The following is a 15,182-nucleotide window of genomic DNA, read 5'->3' as shown; positions in this document are numbered from 1 at the left end:
TGACAAATTTAAATTTAAATTTAAATTTGGATTAAATGAATAAGGATTCAAACATAAGTTGTCAAATTGGATGATCGGGGATAAAAATTGAAAGCCATTGCTTCTTTCAATTTAATTCAATATTTATAATTAATACATGTGACATCAGTTATAAGGTGCTATTCCAACAGAAGTTTAGCAAACAAAAAAGTATCAAGTCTCAAGCATTTAAAACACATTTTTGGGGGACTATTGTGGAACTAGTGTGTTGCAGAACTGTGCCAAAGAGTTAATGCTCAGTAGTATGTTGTTCTTCCATGTAATTTACATATGGTGATGATCAATGGTCATATTTAATTGATTGTTCACTGGAAATATATAGGAGACCACATACTTCAGTGTTTGTTTGCAGATACTTATATATTTAGCAGTTACTGAATTTTAAAATATATTGGAAGTTCTTATTTATTCTTTTTAATACATAGTGCTTCTCCTGTTAGCTTTTATTGTACCCCCACATCTCTTTGCATTTGGGTTTCAGGTGTCTCCAATGTCCTGCTTCATTTTTTCTTCATTAGTTACCAATTTCTTAAATTGATACTGATTTCTTTCTATTGAATTTAATTTCAGTGACATTAGCAACCTTGCCCAATAAAATAATCAATTGGCTATCACTCCTTCATAAAAAGTTTGTGCATTTTATCAGTCATGCTATTGTGGAAAACATGGCTTCTTCTAAACTTCATCTTCCATGCAGTAATTTTTTAGTTTCTGTGTTTGCCATTTACCTTGATCTTGCTTCAGAGTTACGAAGTTGGAGACAAAGGAGTTGTCAATCAATTGTGGACTTAGACTGCAATCCAGAACCAATTGTGCTCAGGTCTAAATTCACTGTACTGCTGAGAGTAACATTGGTGATTTCTGCTGAAGCCTTCAGAGCAGTGAAGCTAGGCATTTTTACAGATATATGACTATACTTACTAGAGCTCCACTGACTATAATGGGAACCAAGATGTCTAGCTCACATATAGGTAATTTACAAGTAGACACCTAATTTAGCTGTGCTGATCTTAAGCTGAATCACTTCTTAAAGACAGCATTTTGGCCAAAATGCTGTTGTTGATAAGCCATGCTCACATATTTTTTGTAAGTCATACTGACAAGGATTCCTTGCATGGAGCATGGTCCACTGCACTGATCACATAGGCGCTTCATCTGATTAATACATCTTATTACCTGGGCACAGAGCATTGTTTATGACCTACCTCCAGCTCTCATTCTGTGGATCACTATAGTAAAAGAACACTAGATATGGAAACAATTAGTACATAAATGTTCACTTTTTTACTACTTACCCAAAATACCTGTACTCTTTCATTTAGAGTTATATTTGTAGGATAAAAATTTCCAGTTTCCAGTACTGTGTGCTAAAAATAAAACTAAAAATAATGAATAAGATTTTATGTCTTATTAATGCGCTGTGGCAAGGAAGCCACTAGGAAAAGTAATCCATGTTTAGTGTTCTTAATGCTGCATTTCACGTCTGTATTTAAATGAAGAGATAAAGATTTTTTTATTTAATAACATTTAGATATCGTGTGATTCACAAAATGAAGTAATTTACCAAGACAGGTTCCAATTGACAAGAATGTGTGTGAATACATTTAAAATAGAACATCTTTTCTACAAGGAGTAAGTATCAGTGAAATGATGGATTCGTACCATTCTAATTATTGACTGATTTGGAAATGTTTCAATTCTAAGCAGCATTCTAAATAATATAGGGCTTTTTCTGATCAACACATAAAAATAAAAGTTGTCGCATTTTATTTTTCAGAAAAAATGCATCTCCCCTATGAACTTTAAGTTAATACATTTTCTTACAAATTTTCCTGTAATTACTGTATTGTATGTTATTATTTCAATTCATTTCTACTGGAATTTTGATCTGAAAAAGGAATATGCTGTAACAACTATTCATAAAAATATGCAGAAATACGTATCTCATCATATGTTATGAGCTTATCCATCTTATAACAGAGGTTGAAGATCTCAAGATATACAACAGAGATTTGTGGTAAGCTATAGAAGTTTCCTCTCAAATCATCATATATCAAAATAGAATTGAATACTTAGAAAATAGCTTGATCATATCCTGAAAATTAGAATGACAAAAACCTGGTCTTTGAGAAGGATGCCAGTAAAACCTAGATTATATTTTGCTTTAAGGGTTTCTGGCAGAAAATTAATTTTATTATTTTACTATGGAAAATTTAGATTAAAATTATTATTACAGATTCTTACAGCCCTTTCCTGTTGTGGGTACCTTTTCAAAATCTGAAGTATGTCCATTTCTGAGCTATTTTGGAACCCTTCACAATATTGAAGTCTCCCTTCTAGCCACTCAATGGCATTGAAGTCTTTAGTGTTTTTTATACAGGAATCTAATGGTAAGATCCCACCTTTAATATGCCATGTCTTTTCCTCCTTTAGATTTCTCACTTAGCAAACTCTACTACTTCCTTTGGCACCAGAAGCAAAGGTACATATAGTATTTCCTCAAGAGCTTCCACTTCCCTCAAGAGATTTGATAAATATGTTTTTCCAGACAACATATATGGAGTCTTATTGATGGCACAGTAACCATAGCAAATGTATGTCGTCAGGCTTTAATTTTCTTTCCTGATCTTAGGCTTCACTCTCCTGTCTATTAACTTTGGTAGTTTGTTAAAGAAATATGAGAAACCTTTGTGGTATACTTTAGCTTGATGGTGTTACTGGTTTGCAAAGACATTTTCCACCACGATGGATTGACCAGATGCTTGATTTCTGGGAGCAACCAATAGGCTTTATGGAGTGAGAGATGACACCTTAACTAGACGTTGTAAACTGACAGCCAAAAGTGATAATACGTTTATACACACACACACACATACACACATATATATAAAAACATAAAACCAAGTAAGGCAAATTAGTCAGGGTAGAAAAATCACCAGGGGGAATATTTTTTTAAGAATAGTTTGTTTGGGATTTTTTTAACAATTAAAAAGTTATAACTCAAAATTTACTTAAGCATAAGATTAATTATACAAATTGACTTGTTTAGATAACCACTAAACACCCATTGTAATGTGCTGCTAAACAGACGAAACAGAGATGACTAAACCCTTTATATATAGCCTCCACTGTTAAGGAGAACTGATTTTATGAAATGATAGTATCTACTACATTCCGTATATATATATATAACGCCCTATTTATCACCTTTTTATTACAGTTTCTTTTGAACAACTATGTTTTGTATTGTATTTTTGTTTAGGACAGCAAAGAGTAAGATGATAATGTATTAGTTAGTTAGGTTTTAGTACTGTGTTTTGGGGGGACGCAGACTCTGATGCCTTACCCAGAATCCACTTGAATTTAAAGAGAGAGAGATACAGCTTCCTCCATAGACTTCTGCATTAGGTCCTTAGGCTATAAAATGCCTGGATATGAAACGGTATCTTTCTGGATATTTTTATGATATCTACAGCAGTGCGAACATAATCATGGGAAAGAAGTCAGCAATTCTCTAATTAAAAAAAAGAACAATGCTATTTTCTAGACTGGAAAAATACTTTCCAAATATGGCTTAAAATTGTATTTGAATAAAAGAACATGGAAACAATAAGGTGCAGCCAAAACAATGTAAATTAAATGTGAAAAGTACAGCTATGTTTAATCAGGAGTTGAACTTGTCCTAACTCCTCCCCAACAGTATCCTGGAAGACAAATCCAGGGTAAATTTTGAGACATCCTTATGTGTACAGAGAACCAGAAGTTGTAAGAAAGTTTTGTCCATACCTTTCACATAACAACAGATGAGGATCTTGGCCTGTAGAACCTTTGTCTTCATTCCTTTATTTGCACTAAGCAGGAGTGTTAAAATGAAAAATTCTTCAAGAAATGCAAAACATTGAGATCTGTATCCCCACTAACCTGTAGATTGCAGGAAGAATCTGTTTAAAATAATTTATCATTAAATATCTGAACCCAATATAAAAAACCCCAAACCAAAATTGATTGTCAGCTGTGCAGAATGGAGAAATTCATCCCAATCCAGAGTGAGACAGACAGTCTTCCAACCATTATAATTCCAGATCCACCGAACATAAGTTCAAGAGCAAAATTTGAGAGAAATGGGGAAGATGAATATAGAGCACTGGTGATTAAGAGGCATTCTCTCTGCCAAATGGAAGAAAATGGTTTGCATTGTAAACTATCAACCTATCAACTGAATTTTGTGCTGAGGTGCAGAGCCAGAGTCTTAACCTTTCACCCAGTCTCTATACGTTTTTATCATACTGCATTGTTGCTGCAGTCTCTTCAGGGCCTATCTTATTTATTCCATTTGGCATTTACACCTGTTTAATACCCCAAATAATTTCAGGCTTACTTGCGTGTAAATAAGGGAAGAATTCATATGAAATTACATGAATAAATGTTTATTATTTCTTTTAAACTGTACCAACACCAAATTTTTTATTTCTTGAAATAATTTTCATTGCTTCTGGACTGCTCAAGTATAATCACAGGAATTTTTGCTTAATTTTTAGTATTGGTTCCCTGCTTTGTTAGACTAATATTAGCAGTTTTAAATTCTAATAATTTACATATTTTCAATTATTTCCCAAAGTAAAATGAAACTTCATTGTTTAAAAGGAAATATAATATGATTTTTGTAAAGTAAATTCTACGTTTCAGATTTCTATCAAACAAAACATCGTGAAAAACATTCATCATTCACTGATGAACTTAAATTTTTATTTGTGTTCTGTGAAAAGCATATAAAAGTCTTTTCACAATCTGGGGGCCTTCTTTAGTTTAGATGGACACTAATACCATGACCTATTTTGCTGAAGAGTTCATGGAAAAGTTCAGGGCAAGGGGATGAAATATGTTGATTGGCAGAGAAGATGGGATGTTTGTAATTTTCATCAAATTTAGAATTAAGACATACTTCAAATAATATGTCAGACTAGTGTTAGTGAGTTTAAAATCTAATGACAACTGCTGTCATTATTAGTTAAATATAGCCATTCTGCCTGTGGCAATAAATGATGACACTTCAGAACATGCAGAAACAAAAAACTCTCAAGTATTTAAAGAAAAGGGAGTGACTGTAAACTTAGTTAAACACAGGAATGTGACCTGGGCATAATATGTGTCCCAAATACAGAGGCATCTGTAATTTGAACAGAGGACATAATTGAGTGCAACATTATGTGTTGTTACTACTAGAGTGTTTAAATTTTAGGAAACTTGGGCCTTTCTTCCTATTTCATAAATGTATATCAGGGAGTTTCATACTTATTATATTAACACTTAATTGTATTAATATATAAGATATGTTTCACATTCATGTCTCTCTTACTGTTCTGTACCCTTTAAAGCATATTACTCAATTTTCAGATTCTTAAAAAGTGGGAACTGAGAAAATCATGTTCTGTTTTTAATAGATTAAAATATTTTTTTCAGACAGTAAGTTTTAGATTCATGAGGTTATGAAGGTTGTTTGAGGCATTGGTTGGTATTTATTTCTGTCAAGGTAAAGAAAGGGAAAGAAGTTAAAGGAAGATGTGTCTGAGTACATATGCATAATATAATACGTAGCATACAATATCAATATATTTGTAATACCATACTCTAGTTCCATTAAACCTATAAGTTTATTCCTTTTTATTATCATTTGAAGAAAGTTTCTTACAACACTGTAAATCTTGTTTCAACGATGACAGTATAAAGCAGTTGTGAATGAAGGGGATAGGTGTTGGGAGAACAAGAAAACTGAGTTTTGAAGTAAGTTCAATGTAACAGGAAATGTGTGTAACATACAAACCTGGGCTCAGATCATGAACAGTATAGTCAGTACTTAGGGAATGTCAAATGAAAATTTAAGTGCTCTATGAGTTTATATTTGTTATTCTGCAAGTGACATTCTCCATTCTTAATAGTGAACCTCTATGTCGTCGTATTATTAAGAATTCTTTGGCTGGAGGAAGGTATTCATTGGCATATGAATTTGAACTGTAATTCTGCTATCTTGAGATGATTAAAGATTTACAGCCACTTCAACTAGCGGTAGCAGTGTTACTGTGTATTTTGGAGGGGTTACTTCCATTTAGGTAATATATTCTGCTTATCCACATTTCTCAGTGTAATGTCAATTTGCTGAGTTAATCTTCACTTTCTGTACCAAATTATTGACTAGTGTTGCTGATCTTGTTTAAATCATTTCAACAGCTAACATTAAGCATAATACCAAGCATATAATTTAATTTTTGAAAATTATGGTAAATTCTGGCATAAAATTTAATGTAAATCATGCTTATAAAAATCTAGGTTAAGATTTGTAAATCTGCAGTATCAAGCACGTAGTGTTAACTTAGTGGTTAACAAATTAAAAAGTACATTATGATTGGCAGTAGCATGTACAACTATCTGCTACACAGTGGCAGATTACTGAAAATCACAGAATAATTTGCCTTGAAAGGGACCTCCACAAATCATCTAGTCCAATCTCCTCAAATAGGGCTAACTTCAAAGGTAGGACAGGTTGCTTGGGGCTTTATCCAGTCAAGTTTTGAAAATTTCCAAAGATGGAAATTCCCCATTGGGAATGGAAGCTCTCTGGGCAAGCCATTCCGCTGCTTAATTATTGTCAATATTTTTTTCTTATATTTAGTTGCATTTTCCCATGCTGCAGCTGTGACTGTTTCCTCATGTCCTTTTACTGTGCCCCTTTGAGAAATCTCCTTCTCTATCTTCCCTATAGCCGTTCTTTAGGTAGTTGAAGACTGTGGTTATACCTCCTCTCAACTGCCTTCTCTCCATGATCTCTCAACCTCTCCTTTTCCATAACGATGCTGCATTTTATTCCCAACTCTGAAAGGGAATTAAATCCACTTGTTTTGTAGTAATGGTAGTAGGTCCTTGTAGATGATCTAAGTATTTAAGCAATGCAAGAAGGACTCACATGTCAAACAGCTTGTCTGTTTTTTTCTTATTGTAGTTGTTAGTTTAACAGAGTATAACCTCTCTCCCTGCAAACCTTGGCAATCTTCTCCATGCCATTGTCCATATTTGCTCTATTTGTGTCACATATCCTCGGCATGTAAAGACCTCAAAAAATTTTAGCAGGGTTAGAAACTTCCTTCCAATCTCCCATCAAATCACTTCTGTGTGTAACAACAATCACTTATATGTAACAACATTTTCCGTTACAGCATCAGTGTGAAGCCTAGGGGAGGTTCAAGAGAAGCAGCATTTACAACAGATGCTAAGAAATCCTGAAGAAAGGGATGAAGCTGAAATCTTATCTGATGCCTCTGCTTAAACACCTTGTTTAGACATTGTGTAAGACTGGGATTATAAAATCCATACCCTAGTTCCAAATAAGTACTTTTATTATCAATGGTCTGTAAAGTCAGATTCCCATAGCTATTCTTTCTTTCTTCCCCCAGGAATTTTGCATCATTACTGCACAGTTCAATAGCAACAAGAGAGAGATCTCAGTCCAGCCTGCATACTGGAGATTACGAGCACTCTCCTGGGAATTGTGAAATATGGAACTGAGTCTGTCAGACTGAGAAGATGATAGAATCTGACCTCCCTCAACCCAGGAAATATAAACACTTGGCCACTTCTATAAACGAGACTTTACCACCACTTTTCAAGGTTTATTTTTATTTAAATGCTCATGTCTGTTTTACTTTGTGATAAACTCAGTGCTACCACTGTTTCTCTCTGCACTTAATGTATCTGACGTATCCCCTCAGTGAGGGAATTTGGCTTTGAGATTCCTGGTTTGTGAGCCCCAAAAGATCGGTAGCTGCCAAACTTCTCAAATCGGGTAGGATCATGGTCGCTTAAGGATGCACAGCAGCATCAATGTACAGACAATTTCAGGTGCCAAGAGTAACTTATTGTTGAAAATAAGGGAACACAAAGACACTCAAGTGCCTGATTTTATGTCTACGCTGCTCTGAAGTGGCAGAAGTATATTCATTACCATGCACTGCCAGCCCTCCATGCACATAACAACCTCGTTGACATCTTGTTCAATCAAGGCTGGGAACAAATAGTCATGCTTAGCATTTTTGGCCATGCAGATTCCTAGAGGGCTTATTTCTGTTGTGCTTGAAGCTTCCTTGCAGGCTTATACTTTAGAATACAGACAAGCTTGACCTTCAGAGCAATTCTCCAGCCAGCCTTAAGGGGTACTGTGGATGTAACCTTAAAGGGTGGGCAAAATTTTTCTTTCGCTTAGGCAGCTATAATCTTCCTAAATTCGCCTTTAGGCATCTACTTGCTCTTATCATTCAATGCCAAGCGATCTCTAAGTTTCACCTTATGTCATCTTTCATTATAATCTAAATCAGCTGCCACTTTTTCTCCAAGTACCACTCTGCTCAGGAGGAAACCAAACTACATTTACTTAGTGTAGCGTACCTAAACTGAAAAACATCCTTTTGCTGTTACCCAGCCAACTTTTAATACTTGCTTATATGGGAAATAGCACATAATATATGTCCAATAGCTATATAAATGAATACCCTACCAAACTAAATCATGGCACAGACTTAGACTAGATTTTTCAATGCACGTTAGAGCCCCTTCTTCCAAGGCTGAACCACTTTCTGCAACTTCTCTGAAAACATACCATTTTCAAAAATTTCCAGATGACAGTCAGTCTATCTTTTTACTCACTGGTGTTGCTTAGTTGAGATCTTAAGATCTCTTTTCCAATGTTGGTAGAGATGTTTTTCAACCAGTAGTTAAACTGGTCTTGCAACCACCTCTTTATTACAAGGTCACTGTTTTCTTGTGATCAGAAGTGGAATCCATGGATAAGTCACATGAAGGTGTGATTCAAGATATGCCGTTCATATGAATTCTGAGATGCATCTTCCTCATGACTACAGTCTCATACAACTTGGAACCTGTATTGATGGAGGGATCAAGGGATAGTCAAGCTATCCTATATGCTGAGTGGACAGGATGTCTTACACAGTCAACCAAAGTAATCTTTGCACACAAATGGGAGTTATTAGCATAAAAAATAATGTCCGTAAGAAAAATGTCTTCATGAACTGTTGTTCATGAAGTAAAAAGTAACTGTTCTGTATGGATAAGTGGTTGATATTTGAGCATGTCCTTTTAGAGAGGAGATTATTTCAAGCTCTTCTGTGAGATCCTGCACAACTTTTCAGGGGTCTCATTTCTAAAATGGATTTAGTAATACTTTTGTGCTTTCTAAATGAATAATAAATCAATAACAATAAACTTTTCTCAGTTGATTAATAATAAGGGCTGTGAAACACACAGAGTTGTTAATGCCATTCAGTGAAGTCTCCCTGCATTTCCCAATCTAATATTGTTACTTTATAGCTATGGCAGGTAAGAACTAATGCTGTTCACTCATCTGTATCCTACCTGGCATTCTAGTTTTAAATATACTATGTAAAAGGCTATTTTGAGCCTAAGAATCTACTCGGTACAGCTGGTGTTAGCAAAGTCCTTTGATGCTGGAACCTGATCAGGGGCAATGGGAACATTTAGAGTTTTAGCAGCAGATTTCTAGCAAGTTCATCCCAAGTGCACATGCCAATTGGTTTTCACAGCAACCACAGAATACCTTCCTGACCACTGAAAATGCACATTTGTGCTGTTTCAAAACTAATGATACGGCAAAATTCATAAATTCTACAAGTAACAGGAAGAGCTCTGGAGAAGGGAGCAGGAAAATGAAGCTACATCTGTGTTAACAAGTTGTACAGTACCAGAGAAACAGATCTGTGGAACAAAGTGGTTAGTACAAAAGAACTTAATGTCACCACTATACACATTTTAAGAGATTTTACTCTGAGCTAGCTCTAGTCTGTGCAGTGAACTTATGAAAGGGCTTTAGGTACACTTCTGGAGTGCATCCATTGGTTTAGTTTCATCCAAAGGGTATCAGTTTGCATGCTTTGAAACTGCTCTGTGATACGAATCAAAGTACATTAAGTGGAAGCTGTAGGTTCCTACTTAAAAATTGCAGTCCTTGTTTGAACTAGAACACTAATGTAGATGCATCCTTGTGGAAGAAAACAAATCACAATTTTTCAAATGTAAGTTTGAAATTCACTTACTTGTTGAGAAATAACTTTGGTTACAAAATTACCCCTGCTAGATTAATAGATTTATAAATTCACGTTCTCAGTCCTGGTAAATTACTGTAGCTGTACTGAATTCCGTAAGGTTAGCTAATTTACATTGACTGAGGATCTAATCCATGGACTTTAGAATCCAATGTGAAGTTCCATAGCTTGACAGTCACTAAAGATATTTAGTTGGGAAACCAAACCATGGTTTAATGAGAGTTTTTTCTCAAGTTGATTGCCAGTATCAATGCTGATGAGAAGATAAATTATCTTTCATCTTAGAACTTTAAATTGTTGTGAAAACCTCATCCATTTACACTTTAGTGTGTTTAGAGACGTATATATTAACATAATGAACACATGCTTTGTATTTCGTAATAAAGTAGCCTCATGATATAAAGATTTGTGAATTGAAACCAATTTTTCAGAAGAACTGTCATGCATCTAACATAATCCAACTGTAATAATAGCAGTATGAGGCTTACATTTTCAAAATTATGTGTATAGACACATTCCATTAACATTAATGGCAGTTACAAGGCTAAGGATCAAATTTTTAACTGAGTTAATCCTTTAACTCCCACTGATTTTAGTGATCCTAGATTACTAAATAATTTTTAAAGGGGCCTTCAGCCCCTAAGTTTTTAAGTATATCCAGCTCAGACTGAATTGTTATCAGTACAATGAGTATGTTTATTGGCACGGTTTTGATCTGTAGCTAGATAGCTACTGATTATATTTCTGCATGCAATGTACAACATTCCCCTGTGAAGATTTAATTGTAAGTGCATTTTGTGCAGAGACAGAACACCATTTAGAGGTCATTTTCTAGTGTTTGGAAAAAGAAAAAAACTAACAGTTGAAGTGAAATAAAAATGTCATTTATATGATGCAGTGTCAGATATGGAACTCAAACAATGTACAAAAGGTTCAGGCTTAATTTTCCTGAAGCAGAAGAAATGAGAGGCATTTCATTTTTGTAGGTGAGAAGTGAAATGTTCCTCTCTGCTCACTGATAGAGGCATGCTAAGGTGAATTTTAATTATGACTAAATTGTGGTATTACTCTTTCATACCCTGAACATCTGTTCCCTTCAGGAATGATGATTTATGCAGGCTATCACTGCAGACAGCTTGCTACAGCTTATGTCACGGTTAGTAGGAAGCTGGTGGTAGTATTTCAGAAAATACCAGCATCTAAGTGGAGACAGGCCAGTGTGTATTTTTAAGGTAACAGGGAAAAGGGAGAACGATGTGTCCGTTTTTAATTTTGAAGCCAAATATTGACCTTTTTTTTTTTTCTTTTTTCTTTCAGACCATCTGTCATTAATGGAGAAAGTATCTTGGACAGTGAATGGCCTAGTTCTTCATAATGGTGTCAAGCAAAAGAAAACCAAGCCTGTCATTTCCAACTGCATGTAGAAAATTATTGAGGACACCTCTGACAGAATTTTAGTGTTTAAAAACTGCACAGGGCAGGATAACTATGAGACTATTGCATCACAAAATCAAATTGAAAAGGTAACCTTTGTTTATTAGCATGTTTGAATGAATGCATTGCCAAAGTACCTTCATTGTTATTGTGGTTTTATTGCTTTCAGATAACTATAAATTATTCCTAAAAAAACAACAAAAAAATCCCTTAAATTACAAAGCCTTGGAGTTCAACAAAACTGGGTTTATATATATGTTCAGGTTAGATAAGGGGACTTTTACTTCTGTGCTCCCTCTTTCCTGAAATCCCCCCTGCTCTTTAATCTGCTTGTCTTTGCCTAGTAGCCACCTTGCTTCTGATTATGCCTATTTGATCTCCTAGTTTTGTGTGTGCTAACAGTACGTTATCTGAGGATTTATTACCAAGGAACATTATTTCTAAGATTATCTGAGGCATGGGTTATATGTTTGAAAATACAGTCAATTTTGATTAGGTTAGATATTTAATTATAAATATTCAGTGGTTAAAATATTTTTCTTAAAAGATATGACACTGTAGCCATATAACAACATATTTTATAGCTACGATACATACAAGAATCTTTTTTATAAGGCATTTTAATACTTTCTTGGCAATTCAGCAGGTTTTGGAAGAATTGATACGCTGTCTTTGTTTTCAGGTAATTCTAGAAGAGTATATGTATTTATCCCCAAACAAGCATGGCATATATACTTTATATCACCTCATTTCTATTATTACTCTGTGATATATTTGAAATAATTTTCTAAAAATAAATTTTAAATACTTTTCAAACCTAGGGCTGATTCACAGCATGGAATACTTTGCAAAGATTTCCACTACATGTAAGGAATTTTGAATGCCTGGAATATTAGCATTCAGCTCTCTCTGAATTGTGTAATCCAGGCTTTTTTTAAGTCTGTAGGACAATTATAATTTTCATACACTAAAATAATACCCAGGAGAACTATATCTGGCTCACTTAATGAAAGGTCATATGTCTGTCAGTTTACTAATGTCACCTGTGATAGATAGCATCCATATTTTGTAATATAAAACTAGTTTTATTACTGTCAGCATTGGTGCTAATATATATCAAGAAATTGCATGCAAATGTGAATGATAACACTTCTGCAATAAATGTTCTTAGAACCTGTTGTCTAACTAGGACATTCAGGATACTTTCAACATGATGAGGATAATCAAAACACACAGATCAAACTTGTCTGTACATCAGAGCAAAAAAGTTCAGCAATAATTTTTTAACATCACACAAAAATCACTGGTTTGATACAGTATTAATCAATCTTTGTTTTTTCTTCCACGGGGATGTCTTCTTCCAGTTCTTGAACACTTCTGCCAGTTCCTTCAGTACTCTCAGGTGGATCTCATCAGGCCCCATAGACTTGTGCATGTCTAAGTGGTGCAGCAGGTCACTCACCATTTCCCCCTGGATTATGGGGGCTCCATTCTGGTCCCCGTCCCTATCTTCCGACTCAGGGGGCTGGGTACCCAGAGAACAATTGGCCCTGCTATTAAAGACTGAGGCAAAGAAGGCATTAAGTACCTCAGCCTTTTCCTCATCCTTGGTCACTGTGTTCCCTCCCCCATCTACTAGGGGCTGGAGATTCTCCTTAGCTCTCCTTTTGCTGCTAATGTATTTGAAGAAGTATTTTTTGTTGTCTTTTACGGCAGTAGCCAGATTGAGCTCTAGCTCGGCTTTGGCCCTTCTAATTTTCTCCCTGCACAACCTCGCTACACCTTTGTAGTCCTCTTGACTTGCCTGCCCCTTCTTCCAAAGGTTGCAGACTCTCCTCTTTTTCCTGAGTTCTAGCCAAAGCTCTCTATTCAACCAGGCCGGTCTTCTTTCGCGCTGGCTCGTCTTTCGGCACCTGGGGACAGCCTGCTCTTGTGCCTTTAGGACTTCCTCCTTAAAGAATGTCCAGCCTTCCTGGACTCCTTTGCCCTTTAGGGCTGCCTCCCAGGGGACTCTGTTGACCAGTCTCCTAAACAGGCCAAAGTCTGCGCTCCGGAAGTCTAAGGTGGCAGTTTTGCACACCCCCCTCGCTGCTTCTCCAAGTATCAAAAACTCTATCATTTCGTGATCACTCTGCCCAAGATGGCCTCCAACCATCACATGGCTCACAAGTCCTTCTCTGTTGGTGAACAAGAGGTCCAGCGGGGCACCTTCCCTAGCTGGCTCACTCACCAGCTGTGTTATCTGTTATCTGCCACACACTCCAGGAACCTCCTAGACTGTTTCCTCTCTGCTGTATTGTATTTCCAGCAGACATCCGGTAGGTTGAAGTCCCCCACAAGAACAAGGGCTAGCGATCGTGAGGCTTCTCCCAGCTGCTTATAGAATAGTTAGTCAGTCTCCTCATCCTGGTTGGGTGGTCTGTAACAGACTCCCACCACAATATCTGCCTTGTTGGCCTTCCCCCTGATTCTTGCCCGTAGACAGTCAACCCTTTCGTCACCATCATTAAGCTCTAAACTATCCAAACACTCCCTAACGTACAGGGCTACCCCACCACCTCTCCTGCCTTGCCTGTTCCTCCTGAAGAGTTTATAGCCATCCATCGCCACACTCCAGTTGTGCGAGTCATCCCATCATGTTTCCATGATGGCAACCATATCATAGTTTTCCTGGTGTACAATGGCTTCCAGCTCCTCCTGTTTATTGCCCATGCTGCATGCATTGGTGTAGAGACACTTCACCTGGGCTGTCGTCCGTGTCTCCTTCATAGAGGAACACCCCTTATGTGTTTTGAGGTATTTCACTTTGAGGTTTCCCTCTTGGCTCCTATTGCCTCAGTATCCCCTAGCGCAACTCTGTACAATTTCAACTGTGCCTCAGTGTACCCCGCGCATCTCAGAGACACAGGCTGAGTGTCCTTGCTAGCACCTGCTCCCTCTAACTGTGGCACGTCATCCCTCAGCTTCTCTAGGGCAAGCCTGATATTATCCCCCTCCCCGTTCGAGTCTAGTTTTAAAGCTCTGTCAATGAGCCCTGCGAGCTCCTGAGCAAAGATTCTCTTTCCCCTTTGAGAAAGATTAATCCCATCAGACGCCAGCAAACCTGGTGCTGTGCAGGCCATCCCATGCTTGTAAAGGGTATCCAAAAGTGACTGAGGCCATAGTTTTGAGTACATTTCAAGTCAGTCTATTCCAGCACTGTTGGTAAAAGAAGCCTCCACCACTTCTGCCCTGTCATTGTAGGACTACTGCAGCTCCCTTGACAGCACAAGGGTTTTGTTCCATCATTCAGTGAATCACATAGGGAAGATGACATACGCCAAAAATAAACTAGTTAAAATAGTAGATTTTAATCTGGAATAGTTTCTGGAGTCTGATTCACTATACACCCACGTAAATACTTTTGCCAGCACAAGAAAAAAGGTTACATGGGAGTGGAAAGAAACAAATGAGTCTGAAAGAGAAAAACTGTTGAGAAAATTCTAGCATCTACGTACCTCTTGGTGCAGGGAAAAGAGAACTAAGGCCAAAGGAAAAGTTGTATGTTTATATGCAATTCACGTTTGAATTTTATGCAAGCGTCTG

At 36.5% G+C, this 15,182-nt stretch overlaps 1 protein-coding gene across 1 annotated transcript in view; it reads left to right on the top strand.

The window, feature by feature from the left end:
- DCDC1 (doublecortin domain containing 1) overlaps nt 1–15,182 on the top strand; it is a 40,049-nt gene that overhangs the window by 21,050 nt on the left and 3,817 nt on the right. The window contains 1 exon segment of the mRNA XM_075501603.1: nt 11,481–11,686. Coding sequence (XP_075357718.1) covers nt 11,481–11,686 — 206 coding nt within the window.

Source organism: Mycteria americana, chromosome 5 (genome assembly GCF_035582795.1).
Source record: "Mycteria americana isolate JAX WOST 10 ecotype Jacksonville Zoo and Gardens chromosome 5, USCA_MyAme_1.0, whole genome shotgun sequence".
NCBI classification, from domain to species: domain Eukaryota; kingdom Metazoa; phylum Chordata; class Aves; order Ciconiiformes; family Ciconiidae; genus Mycteria; species Mycteria americana.
The sequence above is the reverse complement of the archived record's forward strand: the minus strand, read 5'-3'. Positions and strand labels throughout refer to the sequence as shown.